Here is a 21,192-nt window from a genome sequence, read left to right as displayed (position 1 = left end):
GTAAAGTTCTGCCCAAAACTCACAGCCCATACTTACTTACAACAAGGGAACACTGACTGTAAGTTGAGTTGATTAGTAAAGAAAATGAGATAATAGGTGCCATCTGGACACATGCAGCAGATGGCCATTGGCAGAAAAAATGTTTTTATGTGAGTGCTGTCCAACAAATACCTCTGGAAATTTACATCACAACCATCACAATGGTTAAAAATTATAAACCTTTATTCGGTGTACCTCCTCCTTTTCTTTTTCTTTCTTTCTTTCTCTCTCCGTCTCTGTCTTGTCTCTAGGTATGTTTGTGTGGGTGCATATATGTGAGAATAAAGAAACAACAGCTCAAAGTGCAAAATCTTTATATGCTTCAAAGCGCAACATCTCAAAATCTACATTTTTTTCCCTAATACATTTCCAGTATTGCATTGTTATACATCTACATATAAGCTGTCCTTCAGAAGCTCATCTAACAGGTTAGCAGTGGGACATCAAGAAATAACTTTGCAAAATCTGCTGTTGTGCTCATTAGTAATGGTAACTGATTAATGATGGTTCTTTTTTTATATGACTTTTTTTTCTGCTGGTCTTCACAGCAAATCTCTGCTGTGACCTCATTCTGCCCTCATTATCTAGCCTCAAAATTAGCTATGATATCGCCCTGCTGTTTTTGAGCAGTCCAGTCCTCCTTGATGTATTGGTGGTAGGGGTCATTAGAGTGCTCCCTCCTTTTAGATTTGACTGTGTTCACCAGCATGGCCACAATAATGAAGGCAAACATGCCGATCATCACGGCGAGATACCAGATCACGTCCCTGAAGTTCTCCTCAGCCAGAGTCTTGTCCAGAGAGTTGCTTGCAGCAGTCACGTTGCGCCTCCAGTTATCCAGGAAGTGATTCAGTGCGTTGGTAAGGGACGTCTCAAGATGAAGGGTCAAGTTTGACCAATTAGTGTCACTCAACTAGTTGAAAGAACCACAAGACTTTTATCAAAAAATGAAAAAACATGGAAAATTTATTTTATAGCCCCATTTGTTTGCTTTAAATCCTGTAAATCCAAAATCTGCTTGACACAAACACAAAAAATAAAGCAAAATATAAAGAAGAAAAAAAAGAAAAAACAGCAAAGAAGATGTTCTTGGGTATTCTTTAATTCAATTTTCATTCAAAGTTGAACTTTCAATTCATTTGATTTGCGTCAACAGTACTTTACTGTTTTTTATCAGCATAAAATGTAAAACACTGCAAGTCTGATCAAAACATGATGTTAGGTTTTTTATTGTTACACTGAAATTCTTTCTTTAATTGCTTATAAAAGAAAAAGCATAGAAAACTGACATGCACCCTTCATGTGCCCTTTTGAATACACAAAGTAACACATTTGTTATCAGGTGAGAAAATGAGTTTTCAGAGCTCAAAAACACAAAACAAGTAACAGTGCATTATTTTTCCTTTATTTATTTCATTTAATGTCACCTGAAGACAAATTTGCTCTTAAATATATAGAGATAGATTTAACAATTTAACATTACTGAGTGACAAAGACTATAAACATTTAAGCTTCAACTGTACCAACCTTTTGCCATGTTTGAGAAGGCCACATCATGGAACTGATCAGGAAATCACTTTGGAATGAAAGCAGAGAAAAACAGGGAGAGAGCACAAGAGCGTCGCCGGTCAGAGTAACCTACGAAGTAATTAGCTCACAGAAAGCTGCTTATATTTTATTTGCTGTCTTTATCTTTCGTGTGTGTGTGTGTGTGTGTGTGTGTGTGTGTGTGTGTGTGTGTGTGTGTGTGTGTGTGTGTGTGTGTGTGTGTGTGATAGTGAGGCATGACCTTGAATAAGGCATATTAAAATCTTGATATTTGCTTTGGATACTTGAGACATAAGAGTGCTGATAGTGGTTAAAAGGTGAAAAACACATTTATACGCCCATTAATTCCCATATACCAAAAAGAAATAACATCACTTTATAGTTATTGGCTTGGCCTGACTTGTTTGAAATGTAATTCCTCATTTGCCCTCATAGAGGGAGCGCAGTATAAAATTGAGTGATAGCCAGTCTAAAGCAGTTTTAAACAGGCTTACCCTAGATGGCAGCAACACGTAATGCAACACATTTAAGAGCCATACACATATATATACATACATATATACATATACATATATATATTAATGAATTACCCCAGTAAATCAGTTCTCAGATATGCTTGACTCCATATTCAGCGAAAAACCAAGGAATTAAAATGAAGTCCTTGTTTATAGTAAATTTTCCGGTACCAGCTGTCAAGAGCAATAAGAGGTCTGTCTCAAGGACACTCCAGCTTTGTGTCTGTGTGTAAAAAGGATGCTTGATAACATACTTTATAATTGTTTGAAAGCCTGGTGTTTTTGCCCAACAGAGCCACGTTGCTGTAAGGGATGACTCCTACTATATCTGATCATTTCCAGATCATTCATGCTTTGTATTGCTGGGCCAGCAGTTGGATAGCTGCTGGGTTTCTTCCCTGTAAACACAAAACTTAAGGCATATGGAAGGTTTTGCACAAAGACCATCAGTGCAATGAGACACACTGAAAAGAGTTGTCTCTAGCCTAAAGGAGAGAGACAATAGAAGCAGAATAGATGAAAACAGTAAGTCTGTAACCCGATAGACATTCTGTGGAATATGTCTTGCAAAATTCCTCAACCAGTGTGCCAAAAAGAAAGAAAAGGGGGGAAAGAGTCTTAAAAAGTAAAATAGAAACTGCCTTATCTACTTTGCAAATGTAGGTCCTCCTGCTAATGCTCTCCTCGTGGAAAAGTTACAGGCTGGTGTCTGATGGAAATTTTCATGTGCAAATCAGATAAAAGGAGATTTTGCATAGTAAAAAAAAAAAGTCCAAGTGTTTCAGGGTCTCCACGCTGACCCTGGATTTTTTCTATGTTTCTCTTAACTCTGGTCAGTTTTCAGACACTTTTCAGGTGAATTTTTCCAGTTGGCTTAGTCTGATGAAAGCTCCTTACAACACAATATGTGGTGAAATGGACGGACAGCGGGAGACCACATGTCATGCTTTCGCAATAAAAGGCAAGAGTACCACATCAGCCTCGAGAGAGTTGTTATCTCATCCACCTTATGTATGAAATGAATGGAAAAAAATAACATACAGTTATATGAAGAGTTTGATTGTTGCACTTAATGCAAGCATACAGCAGATGGGCATTAAATAAGTCACTCAGAGTCTGTCGTATATTACTACAATTACCTGTTGTAATGATGCTTTAGAGTACAAAGCAACTATAGACTAGTTGACAGATTAGCTTTTGACTTGCAAGGTTTAATGCAACACTAGTGAGTGTGACATTAATCGTTACCCTTAAATCCTTAATTGTAATTTATAATCTATATAATCTTACTTATGATATCATCATTCTCATGCGTTTTATGTTCATGCATTTCTAAAATTGCAGACACTTACTGTCACAGGCAGCAAATGCAGGTATCTTAGTTAACAAGTTTTATTTATAAACCATGTTAACTAAACGGGTTTATGAATCAAAGAGGAGTGCGGCAATCATTTATAAGGTCACAATCAAGCAGCACTAAAGAAAAACTGCTTCAATACTCTGACATGAAAGCTAAGAAAACCCCTAAAATGACCTCTGATTATATCAAACTCAATATTGCACTGACATGGGTCCTCTGGCATGGAGTCCTGAGTGCTTTCTAGAAATCCAGGGCTGTGTTGAATACATGTTTTTTGGCTTCTAAAGGGAGGCAGATTGAAAAACTCTGAGATAAATTAAGTACAGAGCCAGACAGAGAAACTGAGTTTCCCCGAATTATTAGTAAAAGGATGAGTGGAATGTACAACAACGTGATCCGAAAAAAGGGCAACACAGGCAGTCATCGCAAGCCTGGCTGGATTAAACGTCAGTGGTCACGGAAGGACCGGATGGCAAAAGAAACCCCAAGGGCGAGGGTGACATATGCAAAACAGAGGGCAGTGCCACCGGACGCAGCGAACCATAGTGTGTAGCTAGGCCAGAAAGTTATATAAACTCTGAAATGCAGATTTAGAAACGCAAAAAGAAAAAAACACACAAACTACACACACACTAAAACTACATTCTGATCATTCTTCTTTGTCACAATACTTGCAAAAAAAGCACACTCAGTTTCCTCAAAAGAGCTTGTGTGTATGTTCATGGGGTCCTGGCAGCACTTTACCATGAAGTGTTGGTTTGCAAATTCTGGGTTCACATGAGTCAGTGTTCATGGTTATATAATCATCGACAAGTACAGTCAAGACTTGTCTTTTCAGTTGATCAGGTATGTAGCAGTTCAATAGATAATACCTTTCTAAGAAAGAGGGCACCTTGATGCAAATTTCAATTATGTCTTTTAATCATGTTGACGTAGCTCATGTTTTAACTTGCTTGACACCGAGCCTTTGTGTCTTTCCACTGTGATTCACCTGACCTTGGAGCTGCAGTACTTTTCCACACATGAGCATTCTTACGTTAGCATTCTTTCTTCCTATCTCAGTGACTTGGTGCAATTGTAATGAGATACTGCAAAAGATAGCAGTCACACTGTGTTTACATGAGGATCCAAGTGCACGTTAGGGCAGAAAAAGTAAAGGATAACATGAATATGTTCAAAACAGAGATCTCCCTGCGTTTCTGAGTCCTCATTTTGATGCTAAAAACATATGTGTGTATGTGTAAAAGCAAAAGACAGTAATGGATTACCAATGAAAACGTTCCACATACTGGTCATGTGGTGCACACAGTTCAGTCTGTAATGAAACCAAAGCTGATGCTGTGATTAATAAAGAAGTGTGGACCATCTGTTTGCAGTGGCTGAACGGCCCTTCTTGTAGGGGGCAGCTGCCTGACACTGGCTATGAAACAATAAAGCAGGAAAAACAAAATAATTAAAGAACAGCCTACACTTTACTGATGAAGACATTAAAGCAGTTTAATGTGATGGATACCCAGTTCGCTAGTCTAACTAGAGATACAGTATGATATATGTCTCTTGGGTCATGGGGTCCAGTAATTATGATGATATTATCACTTAAATTAATGCTCCACAAATTAGACAGGACTAGCCATAAAATGTAAATTATAAATTTTAATCTGCTTTGAAAGGAAATGTTTCATGCACACATTCTGCTGCGGGCCAAAGCTTGGGATATGTTATTAACAAAGTTAAGATGTTTCATTTTTAACAATCAAATGACTCGGCATGGTAACAGAAGGAAAAATACATTGCTTGGCCTAGCAATAATTGCAAATATGATGTTGCTTTTATTTCTATTGCAAGCAGACTTTGGTAACAGTGCTGACCATATGGAAAATTGATGTTTTTCTATTACAGCACGTGCCTGTATTAAAGAAATACAACACATGGCAGGAGAGTAAAGTTCTAACCCTGGAGGGCCTGAAATATAACACACTCTTAAATATTTCCATTCACTCTCACCTATTTGCCTTAAGTTATTGCAGTGAGTTTACTGTCCTATGATAATACTAATGTAAGAAGAGTGATAAGGATTGTTTATCTCTTTATAATGACATACAGTATTGACCGGCATTGATAAGGATTTAGCTGGTTGCGTATTAACTAAACTGGTCTACTTTTTTTTGCACATCATATCAATAACTTGCTGCTTCTCTCTGAGCAAACCCTTTATCAGCAGCTGTGTTGTTGAGGTGTAACTCATCAAGAATGTTGTTGTCAGGGGTCAATTTGACCCAGAAAGATAGGAAAAGACCTCGCTGGCTTCAGTGATTCGCAGTTATTGTGTTGGGGCCCTAGACACTAGTCTCCCAGCTGTTATTTCTAAAAGAGGTAAATATTTCCTTTTGCCATTGAAGCCCTATTCCATGGATTAATGCAGAATCCCAGGCATGCCGCCATAGTTTAGTCGGTGCGGTGCATTTGGAACGTCAGGAATGCATTGACTATGTGTTTGCCGTATATTTGAAAGGTCACAGCACATTGCATACATGGCTGCTTCCGTTGTCACTTCAATAAGAAAGAACAACAGAGACGTTTTTGATGTTTCAAAGTGTCTGGATAGCAACGTGACCTAAAAGGGCGCACGATACAACTTACAACTTGCAGCTATCTCATTAGCTCAGCTCATTGCAACATGTTCATTTCACACTCAAAGTAGCATTAATAACAAATATTTATCGCGTTCGTTATATACTTACATACTTTAAAAAATCTTTGAACAACACCTAAGTAAAATGTGATCTTAAATATCAGCTAACAACGACCATTACTTGTCCTACAAAGCTGACAGCCCTGAAAGTTTTTGCACTGGACGACATCATGTGAACTGACTGACATTGAAATTGGTCAGTTGGGTTTACTATTAAAGCACAAGAGTCACTAAATGGCTGACTGAATGTATTCAGGTTAAGTTACCTTATCGTACCATCTTGTGAAGTCAGACATATATTTTAAAAAAAGAAAGCCGCTGGGTTGCCTTTCCTGGAACATACTTGGAGGTTACTGGAATAAAAAACCACTTCCATCAGATTTGCATTTCCCAACAGAAGTGGCACACCTCACTGGCAGTGCAACCTCTGCACATAACTTATACTAATACTATATTAATTAAAAGAAACTGTACTAACTTATGATTAATTTATTTTAGCAGTACTCATTTATATTTTGACAGGTAGGATCATAATTTTTACGTACCAGCTCCCAGTGACGCAGTAATAGTTTTGAATAGATTTGAATGTAATAAAGAAAAGGGTTATCGACCACCCACAATTCTCTGCCACTTATCTCTGTCAAACTCAGCGGCTTCATGAATAATTCTGTCGTCGTTGCCTCCCTGATGTCAGAGCAGAGATAAAGGCATTAGGAAACATAAGCCCTATAAACTCAGCTTGCAGAGCTGTTGCATTTAAACTGAACAAGATGCAACATCCACATGCCCCTGGATTCAGCTACTGACTTAGAGCGAGGATCAGACGAAGACAAAAGTCCCACCAGAAACTGTTCATTCCAAGAAAATCGTAAAAAATAAATAATAAGTAATATTTTTATTGTTTTGCAGGGGTTACAGGGGGTATGGCCTGCACAACCTCTTTTACTTACATGTGGATAGGAGATAGCAACAATGCGTGTGTTTTGTTAGATTCTTCCCAGTTTAGGTTTTGTAGAGTTTTCTGTTCAGCAATAAAAGCTCTTCTTCCTGCATGCACACAGTCGGATCATGACAACTGCATCTAATGCTGTCCATTGTGCTTGATGATACAAAGCTTTGGATTTAGCTGCTTAGCAATGGAAACCCATAAAGCTCTCTACGCACTGTTACAATAATCTGGAGGCCGCATGAAGTTTGATCTCTAGCACTTCCACTTTGGTGTAATACCACTAACAGTTAACTGTTGAATATTTTGCAGTGAGGAAATTTCATGACGGTACTTGTTGCACAGTTGGCATCCTATCATGATGCCATGCCGGAATCGACGGTGCTCCTGAGAGCGACCTATGCTTAGGTGCTTGAATTTACACACCTGTGGCCACTGGCCGTGGAAGTGATTGGAAAACCTGAATATAGTGATTTGGATGGGTGAGTGAATACAGTTGGCAATATGGTGTGAATTTTAGCCACCAGCCGGGGGGCATTTGCTAGAAACTCAGACTTGTAGAGACTTACATACCTTAATTCAACTAAAGCGTGAAGCAGGTGGAGGTTTAATGCAGGGGATTACCTGTGCTTGAACAAAGAAGTGGCTTCATGGCATTTTTTGTTTGTTTCTTTGTTTTATTTTGTTGCACAGGTGGCAATCTATCGTGCCAGCTATTTTGTTTTAGTTTTTTTTCTTGTGAGCTCTGAAAAAAGATATATCATCTAATGTTATATAATCACAGGTGTTCTATCTATATCAGTATTGCTGCAAAAGAAAAGAGTCACACCTCATTTTATGATATTTTGCAAGGAAAATCAGAAATGGGTGCAGCAATTTATTAAAAAATGTAAATCCAGTTTATAAAATATGTGCAATTCTAAGTTTTACAACCACAATTTCTTATTACTACCATTCTCTTTCTCTCTTAGGCACGCTTTATTGTCATTTATTACAGCAGTCTTCAGGAATAATTCTCCGGGTTTTATAAGGAACAATCAAAGCTCTTCTTTGATTGTTGGCTGCCTTTTGTTCTGTTCTCTGTCGAGACGATCCCACACAGCCTCAGTAAAGTTGAGGTACAGGCTCTGGAAAGCATAATCAATGACTGATAGTGCTGCATTGTGTGTTTTTCTGTCCAGGTGTGTTTTTACTGCATTCACAGTGAGTTTGGGATCGATGTCATGCTCAAAAGTGAAACTGCTGCCAATCAATTTTGGTATCATGTGGTTGATTAAAATCTTACAATACATTTCCCTGTTTATTCTTTCATCAGTTTTGACAAGTTCCCCAACACCACTGGTTGAAATAATAAAAATAAATAAATAAAGACCGCGCCCCCACCATGTTTTACAGACGGCTGTACATCTCTTCCTCCATGTTAACGTCATTTATTAACAGGCTTTATTTCCTGTTTCTTAAGGAAATTACTTTTAGATACTGCTCACCATTTGCTGCAGCTTCTTGAACATCTGGCTCCTTGGAAGTACTGTATATGTCACCCCATGTTTGCTTTAAAGAAGTACATTACATTGAAGTTGCTATGTTTAACTGGGAAACCTTTTCCTCCTCAACATCCATTCAGGACCATAAACAGCACTTTATTGTCTTCTGAAACTGCTGTGTTGTTCTGCCTATTCTCTCCTAAAATATAGCCTTTTGTTCTGTGACTATTCTTGATCCAATTTATAAGAAACAATTAATATGTCATTAAACTTTATGAAGCTGCATACATGCTGTAATGACAAATGTATTACTTGATGGTTATTACATGTAGCTGTTGACACTTTGTAATGTTGACACAGTTTCTATCCAAACTGTCATTTCAAGCATTTGCTCAGACTATTGTTTGTGTTTTCACTGTCCAATATGGACAATGAACAAAGCATGGCCTGGATGCCAGTATTTTTCCACAAGGACAATATCATTAGTTTCCTCTTGGGAACGAGGGAAGGTATGAGTCGAGTGAGGGCTGGTTGAGGAGAAAAACCTGTTTGTAAGAGAGTTGGAATGATATATTCAATTCAATTCAATTCAATTTTATTTATATAGCGCCAAATCACAACATAAGTCGCCTCAAGGCGCTTCATAGATACAGAGAAAAACCCAACATTCATATGACCCCCTATGAGCAAGCACTTTGGCAACAGTGGGAAGGAAAAACTCCCTTTTAACAGGAAGAAACCTCCGGCAGAACCAGGCTCAGGGAGGGGCGGCCATCTGCTGCGACCGGTTGGGGTGAGAGAAGGAAGACAGGATAAAAGACATGCTGTGGAAGAGAGACAGAGGTTAATAACAGATATGATTCAATGCAGAGAGGTCTGTTAATACATAGTGAGTGAGAAAGGTGACTGGAAAGGAAAAACTCAATGCATCATGGGAATCCCCCGGCAGCCTATGTCTATTGCAGCATAACTAAGGGAGGTCCAGCCCTAACTATATGCTTTAGCAAAAAGGAAAGTTTTAAGCCTAATCTTGAAAGTAGAGATAGTGTCTGTCTCCTGAATCCAAACTGGAAGCTGGTTCCACAGAAGAGGGGCCTGAAAACTGAAGGCTCTGCCTCCCATTCTACTTTTAAATACTCTAGGAACAACAAGTAGGCCTGCAGAGCGAGAGCGAAGTGCTCTAATAGGGTGATATGGTACTACAAGGTCATTAAGATAAGATGGGGCCTGATTATTTAAGACCTTGTATGTGAGGAGCAGGATTTTGAATTCAATTCTGGATTTAACAGGAAGCCAATGAAGGGAAGCCAAAACAGGAGAAATATGCTCTCTCTTTCTAGTCCCTGTCAGGACTCTTGCTGCAGCATTTTGGATTAGCTGAAGGCTTTTCAGTGAGTTTTTTGGACATCCTGATAATAATGAATTACAGTAGTCAGCAATATGGCAACAAGAAATCAACTATTTTAAATAACTAGGGTCAAGTGGTTTCTTGTATATTTCAGCAGTGATATGAAATCACAACAAAACCAGAGTGCTGGAATCCCAGTCTGTGGCTTTAATTTAAGAGCAGGTTGTTGGTTTTAATGGAGGATCTTAAAGTATTGTATCTGAAATGGGGATATTTGGATGTAGCAGTACTAATAATAATGATGGTGAATTTATTGAAGAAGAGCTATTGCAGTTGCAACTTCCATGCATTTATATTCGTAATATTAGCTTCAAAGTGTACTTAACTAAGTTATGACCAACAAAAAATGTCTGGGAAAGAAAATGAATACTTTTAGGTTTGTCTGCTTTTTTTTTTTTTTCTTTATTCATCACAGCTGGCCAATCATTTTTATTTTTCAGTCATGAACACTCTGCCTCCCAAAGGTCATCTGTTGGATTAAGATCTGTTGACTGTGGAGGCCGTTTGAGCACAGTGACCTCACTGTCATGTTCAGAAAATCAGGTTGAAATGATTTGAGCTTTGTGACATGGTGCATTATCCTTCTGGAATCAGCTATGAGAAGATGGGTACACTGAGCTCTTAAAGAGATGGACAAGGTCAGCGTGGTTGTAACAAGCAGTGATATGAGTTACTGTTGCTCTCCTATCAGGTCAAAGCAGTCGGGCCATTCTCCTCCGACCTCTGCCATCAACAAGGCATTTTCACCCAAAAAACTGCCTCTCACTGAATATTTTCTCTTTTTGGACCATTCTCTTTAAATCCTAGAGGTGACTGCAAGAGAAAAACCCAGATCAGCAGTTTCTTAAATACTCAGAGAAGCCCATCTGGCAACAGCAACCTTGTTCAAAGTAACCTAAATCCATTTATTGTTCATTCTGAGGCGCAGTTTGAACTTCAGCAGGCACTCTTCACCATTATTACATGTCTAAATGCATTGAGTTGCTGTCCTGTGACTGGCTGGTTCGTATTTCTGTTAATGTGGAGTTGAACATGTGTATCTAATCAAGTAGCTGGTGAGTGTATATATTATGGTAGAGGGGGGGGAATATAAGGTCATGTGAAAAAGAAATACTGTGCAATACTAAAAAAAAAAGAAGTCCCCCCCTCCTGCTTCAATTGGAATTAAGCAGGTAAATAGCAGCCAGGTGCTGCAAATGAAACACATTGATTAAGTGATCAGCTGTGAATGTGAGCACCTCTGTGACAGTAGAGGTTTTGACAGTTTCACCTGGCATTCAGGTTCAACAGGTTCATGACAGTACAATCAGAAAAAAACTCCAATCCAAATGTATTTATAAAGCACATTTAAAGACAACAAAGTTTAACAAAAGTGCTGCACATGAAACAAAGGTTTACATAGTAAAACAGAAGGGACCATATGCATTATATACACAGACATTCGTCCACACACACAAAGCAGTAACACAACAACAGAATTACAAACGTCACAAGTATGGCTTCTAGAGCGATGTCCGTTTGGAGACAAAACTAAAGAGCAGATGTTTGCTCATAATGTACAGCACCACATGTGGAAAAAACCAAACATAGCATATAAGGACAAACACCTCATGCCAGCCGTGAAGCACATTGGTGGAGGGCTGATGAGTTGGGTTTGTTTTACATCCTGTGACTGTAAAACAAACAGATTGCAGTAATTGAGCTGAGCGTGACTCCTCTGAAAACTAATAGAGTCAAATGTGAGGTCATCTGTAAGAAAGCTAAGTCAAAACTGAGTCAAGCAATAGGACAATGATCCCAAGCGCAGCTGAAAAGAATCAAGGTGTTGCAAAGGCCCAGTCAAAGTGCAGACCTTAACCTAATTGAAAGACCTCTGCATAAATGAATGCTGGCAAACCTCAATAAACTGAAGAAATGTTGTAAAAGACTAGGCAATTTTAGAGACTGACAAACACATACAGAAAATGAGTACTTCAACTTATTGCTCTTAAAGGTGGGTCCACAAGCTATTCAGTCATGCCATGTATTCATTTTTTCTCAAGATCCGGTCATGGCATGTTCTGTCAAGTCCATCTCCGAGGCAACAACCACAAAATAGTTTAAACACCTTTCACCTAAAATAACCTAAAATAAGCAAAGTGGCCTAGAACTAAAAAGCTTAGGCAACATTTTCTGATTTATCATTACATACAGTTACATTACATACACTTCAGCAAATGTTCTTGGTTACCTTACTTTCTTTCAAAATAAATGAACTGCTACACCAGTACCCATAGAGGAGGAATTGCCTGATCAGCTCACTAAACCTTTTTTTTTTTTTTTTGCCTTGTTTATCAGATTTTCTTTCATAAGAGGCAAATGAAGTCCATTGCTATACATGCTCAGACACTTATGGTCCTCATCCTTGTATGAATAATCCATAAACATTAATCATGTCTTCACGGGGAGGTCAACATTGTGACACAGTTCTAACAAAACAATGCTTTTCCCAAAACCAACTGAGAATCTGCAGGCAGGGTTTCAGGTGACAATTCTAAGTTATTAATTAACATGCTTCGGTCATGGCACCTTCAGAAAAACCTGCCAAGGAAAGTCTGTGTTTGTCTTCCTTTATTCCAATGTGCTACCCACACAGCCGCCTTTGAAATGTGAATGCTACATTCTAACTTGTTGCTATGGGGAGTCACAGGACATCGCTGATATGAGTCATCGTCTAAATTGAAACAGATCATGGCCACTAAATACCACCCTCTGACTAGAAGCAGTTAATGGCAGTGATGACTGTGTCACTCTAAAAAACACACCGTATTAGTCAACAGATTACCTAACCGTACAATATAGCATTTTGCCTTTGGCATCTGTGCTTCATGCCAAGAAAATTTGCATGATGAATGTCTGTTTTCACAATGTAACTTTTAATCCACCCTTAATTGTGGAAAATTACAGAAGTGTGAGGTTTGGTCGCCAGAGGATAAAAGGATGTATGGAGCTAAACTGGTAAGCAGTGGAGATTTGTAAGCCACCGATGCTGGCCTTTTGATTGGTTAAATCTTGTGGGCCTGGAATCACCCAATCCCTGTCTGGCCCTGAGGAGATTATTAGAGCCTTGCCAGGGTTTATATAATCCTGGTCAACAATAAGTAAAAGCTCCCTCCATATATAAACACTGCACACACATGGGATGAAAATTTTGCTAGAACGAAGAACGAAAACACATCTGGCTTTAGTCTCCACGAAAACTTTATTTTCAATCTCTAAAAATAAAATCCATAAAAATAACAATGTAAAGTCTCTCAGAAAGAAAGAAAGCGTTTTAAAGCTCTTTCCCCATACTCATACAGCAATCGTCTGTTAACCATCCTCCATGTTATGCATCATTCACGCCTGACACAGATAGGGATTGGCCTATCACATTATAAAACTGACGTTTTGGACTGAGGTCATTCAACATTGGTGTCAAAAATACATACAAACACAGTACTTTTCGTTTATTTTTGTATTCTGGGGATGAGGTGTTGATGCGTGAACACGTTACACTGTGGGAACAATGACCACAATCTAGAAGGCCAATGATTTCAAGCACCCTGGCTGAATTGCTTTTTTTTTTTTTTTTTTTTTTAATTAAGAGCTGAATTGCTCTTAATAATCTCACGATTAAGCTCGTCCAGTAAAGTGCTACTTTGTCAACAAATGCCTGAAATGTCATTTCTGCTTAGCATTATCTGTTAATGCTAACTAAAACTGTCTACATGACAGAACAACAAAATCCTGAAAATGACTTTAAACAAACAAAAAAAAAAAAGAAAAGAAGAAATGTGGTATCTAATGCACAAAGTTTCAGTACTTAAAAAACTTAAAGTCTGTGTTCGTCGATGTTTTGTCACTTTAACATTGCACACTAAGACACATTCGGTAGGAGGTTCATAAAAGATGCACTTCAAACAAGATTAAATGACATTTCAGCACTGCAGTGCACTAGAAATACATTAACACACAGTAGATACACAACAGATAGCCTGCTATAGAAGAAATGTACATTGTAGGTGATGCAGTGAGCCCTGAAGTATATTGTACACAATGTGGACATAATGCAATAGAGACAAATTTCAGTAATGTAGAGCACAAAATGAAATTTGCATAAAACACAATCTGACAACTCAACTCATGACTGTTGGTACTTGTGACTTTTTGTTACGATACAATACAAGTACATGAACTTTCAACACAATACAGTCACAGAAAGATAAAAATAACAGTGAAAGTAATGAAAACAAAGAAGAAAACACACTACTAGGAAATGTAGTATAATAAAAATAGCAGTACAGCTCCAGTTATGCCCTGATTTAGGTCATCAGTGACAACATCGTAAACAGCCAATTCAAATGGACCATTTACATTATGTCATTCATTGCAAGGGGAAATGATAGTAGCGATAATAACAACATTATTAGTCTTGTGCTTCTTTCTGCTCTCTCTTTTCTCTCTGTACTGCAAAAGATGTATATATTAAAAACATTAAATATTAACCGTAAGTTTCACTAAATTTAGATGCAACACCTTCAGTAGGCTAAATCAAACAGATATAATAATCACAATAAATATAATGGTAATATTCAATACCAGCAGCGAATGCAATGCTTCGCAGCATTAACTCTTTTTTTCCCCCCAAAGTTCATAATGGCCCCTCAACCAAACAAATAAAAAGAAAAAATTAAAAATAAATGGATATTTGTTAATATCCAATATATGTATGCTACACCAGCAACTAAGCCTACAGTCACTGAGAACAAGAGTAAAATAAAAAGCTTAAAAAAAAAAAAAAAAAAAAAAAAAAAAATCACAGAATACATTTATTTTCACAATACAAAAAAGACAAGTGCATATGTCAAATAAGGCAAATATTGAATTCACTTAGAGTACAACAATTCTAAAAATCCCAGTAGATATTTTGAATACAGGAATAACAATAAGCACTGTACAAAATTGACACGCTAGTGTCAAATAAGATTCAGAGTCATAGAGAAGTCATAGTTTTTTGTTTTGGTTTGGTTTTTTTAAAATGTGAAGAAGCTTTCATCATTTAAAAAAAATGATTACACTAAGCTTAGATCCCTGTTAGAGAGCTACAAAATACAACTGTAAATATTACAGACAGAGCTTCATACATCTCTGAAAAGTCAACTCTTTCTAAAAGCCCCAGACACCTCCCACCCCACTCGGTCCTTGTTACTACAGTGAAAAATAAACAAACATGAAGATGCCCACAGAGCAGACTGAGACCAAGCCCAGGTTGAGGAGAAGTTTGACTCGAGGTGGCTCGTACAGCATCTCGGCGATGGCTCTCGCGTCCTCCTTCGCCCCTTTTTGCTGAGCGCTCTGCGATTCTCCCTTATAGCCGCAAACCCAGTCCAGCAAACGCATGCACCTGCTCGTCTCCGCACCACTACGGCAGCCTTCCTCTGCTCTGATTGTCTCCATATTTCTGTTACCAATCTGGGCTCCAGGAGTGGTGGCAGGGGACGTTTCTGTACTTGGTGTTGCTGGGTCATGGTCTGTGGAAGGGACCAGAAGTTTGATATCCATCCCGTCCACGCACCTCTCTTTTTTAACGTCTGGGGGCAGCTCTTTACGCAGGCTTGTGTCACCATTACAGTGGTTCTTCTCAGTCAGCCGGTACGTTTCCTCTCTGTTCTTAGGGGGAGTCATTTCAATGCTGTAGAGCCCCCAGAGGGTGGTGGTGCGAACTTGCTCCTTATCTGGTGGAGAAGTACAGAGACTGACCACAATTGCCACCAACCCTGAAATCCAGAACAGCCCAGCAGCAAAATACATGTAGTGAATTCGAACAACGAAGGCAGGCCTATTATCTGGCTGGTCACAGTGAGGCTGACGGTAGATAAATGCCAGGATCAGTCGTATGGTACCTAGGGTAAAACCCGTCATGCCTCCCCAGAATGCACCTCTCTCATTACATCGCTTCCAGAATACACCTAGAAGGAAAAGGGCAGCAATTGGTGGAGTGAGGTAGCCAGCAACTTCCTGGATGTAGAGGTATGTCTGTCCACCTTGCATCTCAATAATGACAGGCACCCAGGCAATACTGATGACCACCATGACCACAACAAACATGCGGCCCACAATCAACAGTTCGCGTTGGCATGCCTTCGTCCGAAAGGTCTGGTAGATGTCCAAGGTGAAGATTGTGCTTGCGCTGTTGAAGATCGAGTCAAGGTCACTCATCAGGGCAGCTATCATGACTGCCATCATAAGACCCCTAAGTCCCACAGGCATCACCGCCATGACCAGACGTGGGTAGGCAATGTTTGAGCAGCCAGCTTGGGAACCACAAACAGCCATGCAGTGCTCCGGCCCGATGCAGGCAATCTCATCTGCAAACAAAATGCGGGATATCATTCCTGGAATGACTATTAGAAACATGGGCAGGATTTTGAGAAATCCAGCCATGAGTGTTGAGCCCTTTGCATGAGCAATGTTTTTTGCTGCCAGTACTCTCTGGACAATGACCTGGTCCGCACACCAGTACCAAATAGATGCAGGTGTCTGGCCAAAAAGAAAACCTGGCCAAGGAATGTCTTCATCCAGGGGACCTCGAAGGATGCTCAGCGAGTTTGGTTTAGGGTCAATGCGACATGAAGGCGAGTATGTGTAGTTTCCAGTGGCTAGTATAGCGGTAACATTAGGAACTGCCTGCATGTACTTAGTTCTGACACCCTCTAGCCCACCGACTTTGATCAGGCTCATAATGGTTAAGGTGAGGGCTCCACCGATCATCAACACTGCCTGAAGGGCGTCGGTGTAGAGCACTGCCACCAATCCACCAGTGACAGTGAGCAGAGCAGTCATACTGATAAGCAGAACAATAGACAAATAGAGATTCCATCCAAGGGACTCCTGAATAAAGAGAGCTCCAGCATACAAGTCCACAGACAGTTTGGTAAAAATGTAAAGCAGCACAGACAAGAAAGCAAAGTAAACCTTGAGTCGTTTGCCACCATAGCGTTTTGATAGGTACTCTGGCATGGTGTAGACTCCTGAGTGGATATACACAGGGATAAACACCCAGCCAAGCAGCTGCAGAAGTAGAAGTGCATTAAATTCCCACGCTCCTACAGCATAGCCACTTGCTGCTCCTGACCCAGCCAGGCCAATGAAATGTTCACTGCCAATGTTGCTGACAAACAGCGAGGCACCTATCACAATCCATGTCATGGAGCGTCCAGCCAGGAAGTAGCCGCTCACAGTGCTGCGATTGGCTTTCCACATGGCAAGAAACCCGATGGCTAGCACCAGGACGAAATACAGTGCCACCACAGCTATGTCCACTGCTTCCATTCCACCAGCCATTTTTTTTACAGATTATGTTTAAAAAAAAAAAAAAAAAGTCTTACAGGAAACTTTAAAAAAAATAAAAGAAAATAAAGAAAAATGGAAATATATAAATATACTTATTTTGCACTTGTTTAAATGGAATGGAAATGTTGTGCTTTGGTTTGCTGTCTGGAGGGAAGTTGTTAAGATCCACTGTCTGGTCAAATACACTACTTGGATGGGGTTATCCACTGGCACTGAGGTCGTTCTAGTTTTTAAGCGGAGGATGCTGCACGTCTCTGGTCTAGAAAAGCCAAGAGTTAAAATTCCTGCAAGACAGCAAAGAAAAACACCACATTAGAGGTTTGATTTGAAGTGTAGTGGGGGCAAAAAAAAAAAAAAATTACAGAAATGTGTTGCATCTGATGACAAAAATAAAAAGATCAAAAATCACTAATAAAAGAAAATATATGTAAATATATGAAAATATGCTCAGTAAACTACATGAAGCTCAATATATTATTGCTCATTTCCAGCTTTGCAACTCTAGTATTTTTCCAGTGGGATTAGACTTCCTGTGACTTTCCTCGTTAATCTGTTTAAACACAAAAGGACTCAAGCCACACTACTATAAAACCTTCAAAGAAGCATTATGTAAGACATCATGAAATGTGGCAAAGACTATGCCGCTGCGCCACTACCAAATGTGCAGTTTGACTTGTGCCTTACACAAAAACTTGCAGCGCATTAAAATAAACAGGTAGCAAAAATACATTTAGGGCTACAAGTTTAAATATGGAGCTAAAGGAGTATAGCTCCTTTATATATACCACACAAAACAAGGACCGATTCACAATGTCTGCTTTTATGGACACACCTGAATCTGTTAAACTGGCATCATCATATTCCACTCCTGAAATTAGAAGGACATTTAACTGCACAAAAAGTTTATAGCTAACTGCATTCTGCATATGCTAAATATTCCAAATTCTGCAGGAACATAAGATTACAAGAGGGATGGATTAAAATAAAATTCTTGTGTCAGCAAAAAGTAATATGCAAGGGGATGTCAGAGCACATCTGTTTTGTGTCAGTCTCATACACACATACACACACAAACATACAAACACACACTTGGCTGCCAGGCCCCTCCTGAGGTTTCAGCTTGCCATGCATGGGAGAAAATAACCCCACGCATCGGACTTCACAACCATGCTTTATGCATAACCATCCCTCTCTGTAAAAGAAGCCTTTGTTTTCATTTTACCATCTCATCATCAAGGCCTGCGCTCCATGTGTTCACCACAAACTGCCCATGAGACTCTGAAATATAGCATTCATTCATTCAGCAGACAAATAGAATTGTATTTGCAATATCATTATTTAATGCAAGAGTCAAGCTCAATCACCAACACCCCGGTATGCCAGGATGGGGACTCGCGCAGCATGCTCCCACATACTGACATCATGGGTTTAAATAATGCCACGGGGCAGACTTTAGCACATGCATAACACATTAATAAATCCATGTAGTTAAAGTTTATTTCTTCTTCTTTTTTGTTTCTAAGCCAAGACCTATCTAAGAAGGTCTAGTGTGCAAGTGCATAGCAGTTACTTGACAGCAGAGATGCACGCCAAGACAAACGTGTCCTGGCATGTGCCAATACCACATTGGGAATACGAATTACAATAAAATATATAAACCCTGAGGATAAACAGAAGCTGCAATTTATTTAAGGAGTCGTTAAGGACTAAACTTATGCTGAGCAGCTTACTTTGCACAGCCGGATTTTAAATGAATGTCGCTCTCTGGCAACGGTCACAGCAGCCTACAAGGAGACACCAAATGTGGCACCTCTGCTTTAAATGTCTAATAACACAATAAGCGATCAAGGGCTTTGGAGCAAAGGCCGACTGACGCCATCGTGGAGAGCAGCGGTATAATGGATAGTTAGTGTACAAAACAATGCCAGATGTGCCTGACAGCCTGAGAGTTCCTTTGTGAATACAGAGAGGAGGGCGACACCAGTCTACCACGGTCAGGCAAGTAGTCCCAACTGCACCTAAGTAGTGGGGGGAAATTTCTAGAACAGTCACTCATTCATCCGCCTGCAAAAACTGCGCATCTTCCAAGAGATAGCAGTCGTCATCATTAGCCATCCTCGAGATGCGGGACGCGTTTCCAAACACACACGGACGGCTCTACGCGTACTCCTTCACACTTTTTACCCTTTAAAACATCCGTCATTTCCCCCTGCCTGACGTCAGCTGTAAAACATGAGTCTGGTGGCTCAACAGTCAGTTGGCACCCCATTGAATGAGACCTAGCGTAGCTTTAAATAAAAGCAGCCTCAATGGACTTCCCGCTGGCACGTGCTCGGATATTTTGGTTTATTGACAAAACAGCTCAGCCTCCACACACACACTCACCGGTTCTGCTGATAAAAAAAAAAGTCAAAACAAGTCGCTACACATGTACCTGGATCGCTAGTGTTCGCGAACGCGCCAAAAGCAAAGAGATTCACAACCGTCTCTCTCCACGCCCCATAGGCGGAGATGTGTGTGGAGAAGCGTCTTCGTACTGAATGCTCGCAGCTTCCTCGGCTCACGTAGGTCGCCTCTCCAGGTTGTGGACTTCACATTAACTGCCGGCGTGTCTCTTCCGACTTTCACAGAAAGCTGTGATGCCCGTCAGACAATGCTGCCCTCGCTCCTTATAGGCATCCGCTCGATTCCACGCCCCACACGTGTATTACACCCGTGACGTGTTACAGGGCGCAAAATACCGCCTACTAGAAATTGCTCCGGTTTATTATCACTAGGCTACTGGTTCTCCTGGTCACCTGTCTGTTTATGTAAGCTTAGGAAGACAGGCAGGTGCACACTGAGCGATTCAACGGGAAGTCGAGATTCCTGGGTCACGCCCACCCTTTTCCTCAGCGTGCTTTGAATGAGGAAGATCATTTGCTTGTCCTTAAACAAAATAAGTAGGTTAGGCATATGCATTTTTACGAACTCGTGAAAATTAAAAAGTGTCGGGTTTACTTAAACGTGAAAATGGAGAATAGATGTTAGTATTTACTGGTTTGTCTAACTGGGTAAAGTTGTCTAAATGTTTAGTAACTTTCCACTGCTGATCAGACAAAGCATCCCTAAGCTTGCCAAATCTTCCATAATCTTTTATGTACCCGTAATTAGATACCAAGGTGGCTGCTTAACCTGAACTAACACACCTGGAAGGTCTCGAGCTGCTGCCAATCGGGGAAACTGCTAGAAACCCATTCAAGGCCAGGTCACTGAAGTGTAGCTCCTAATGAGATTTATTTTTTTCTGAAGTCTCCCCGGAAAGGAATTTTTGGCCCGCATGCCAACAACAATGCCCATCAGAGGAATAAAGTTATGCATACTTTGCTGTTGCAACAACACATGTTTTCATTTTCCAAGTGACCTGACACGGACGCTGCTATTTGTTGGAGAGCATCGGGCTTGCAATCTGGAGGAAATAGTTGTCATTGTAGAGCAACAAGAGAAAACACCAGCAATCATCAACACCTAATTTATAGTGACTGTTGTGCCATCACTCCATTGCAACACAGAGCTGAGCCACATGAGCTTTGCTCTCTAAAAACAATCATAATAACATTACATCCAGTTGGGAGAAAAGCAAGTGTCTCATTCTTATCAGACAGCAGCACCTCTTGTGTTGAGTGGGCCCTAAATAGTGTGTGCATGTGAAGTAGGTGTGTGCATTAATGTTACCGCTTGCAAATATTTGCATGCTCCGATTCTTCAGTGTGTGTCTGTTTGTGCGTGTGTATGTTGCATAGTGTAGATAGTGTTAGAAGAGGCTTGCAATGCAAGTTAAAACACT

General features: G+C 39.9%; 2 protein-coding genes across 3 annotated transcripts; both read right to left on the bottom strand.

The window, feature by feature from the left end:
- Positions 1 to 336: 336 nt before the first annotated feature.
- Positions 337 to 19,863, bottom strand: LOC146690750 (potassium voltage-gated channel subfamily E member 2-like). Its single transcript, XM_085433826.1, has 3 exons — positions 19,801 to 19,863; positions 1,567 to 1,615; positions 337 to 952 (listed from the first exon to the last, which is right to left on the bottom strand). The coding sequence occupies exons 2-3, from the start codon at positions 1,594 to 1,596 to the stop codon at positions 620 to 622; spliced, it is 363 nt and encodes a 120-aa protein (XP_085289952.1). The 5' UTR covers positions 1,597 to 1,615; positions 19,801 to 19,863; the 3' UTR covers positions 337 to 619.
- Positions 13,590 to 19,863, bottom strand: slc5a3b (solute carrier family 5 member 3b). 2 transcript variants are annotated; one of them, XM_085433824.1, is made up of 2 exons: positions 19,801 to 19,863; positions 13,590 to 17,650 (listed from the first exon to the last, which is right to left on the bottom strand). In XM_085433824.1, the coding sequence occupies exon 2, from the start codon at positions 17,355 to 17,357 to the stop codon at positions 15,222 to 15,224; it is 2,136 nt and encodes a 711-aa protein (XP_085289950.1). In that variant the 5' UTR covers positions 17,358 to 17,650; positions 19,801 to 19,863; the 3' UTR covers positions 13,590 to 15,221. The 2 variants fall into 2 exon arrangements, with proteins under 2 accessions (XP_085289950.1, XP_085289951.1); XM_085433825.1 differs by lacking the exon at positions 19,801 to 19,863 and adding an exon at positions 18,199 to 19,223.
- Positions 19,864 to 21,192: the final 1,329 nt, after the last annotated feature.

This window comes from Copadichromis virginalis, linkage group LG16 (assembly GCF_057382275.1).
Source record: "Copadichromis virginalis isolate Kocher_CV1m ecotype Utaka linkage group LG16, C_Virginalis_male_GT1.1, whole genome shotgun sequence".
Lineage (NCBI taxonomy): Eukaryota > Metazoa > Chordata > Actinopteri > Cichliformes > Cichlidae > Copadichromis > Copadichromis virginalis.
This window is presented reverse-complemented; position numbering and strand designations above follow the sequence as displayed.

Excerpts from the sequence above, each read along its gene's own strand:
- LOC146690750 (XM_085433826.1), bottom strand. The coding sequence starts at position 1,596 with ATGATGTGGCCTTCTCAAACATGGCAAAAG. Across the intron at positions 953-1,566 it reads CTTCTCAAACATGGCAAAAG|TTGAGTGACACTAATTGGTC; the intron begins GTTGGTACAGTT and ends TCTTTCAACTAG.
- slc5a3b (XM_085433824.1), bottom strand. The coding sequence starts at position 17,357 with ATGGCTGGTGGAATGGAAGCAGTGGACATAGCTGTGGTGGCACTGTAT.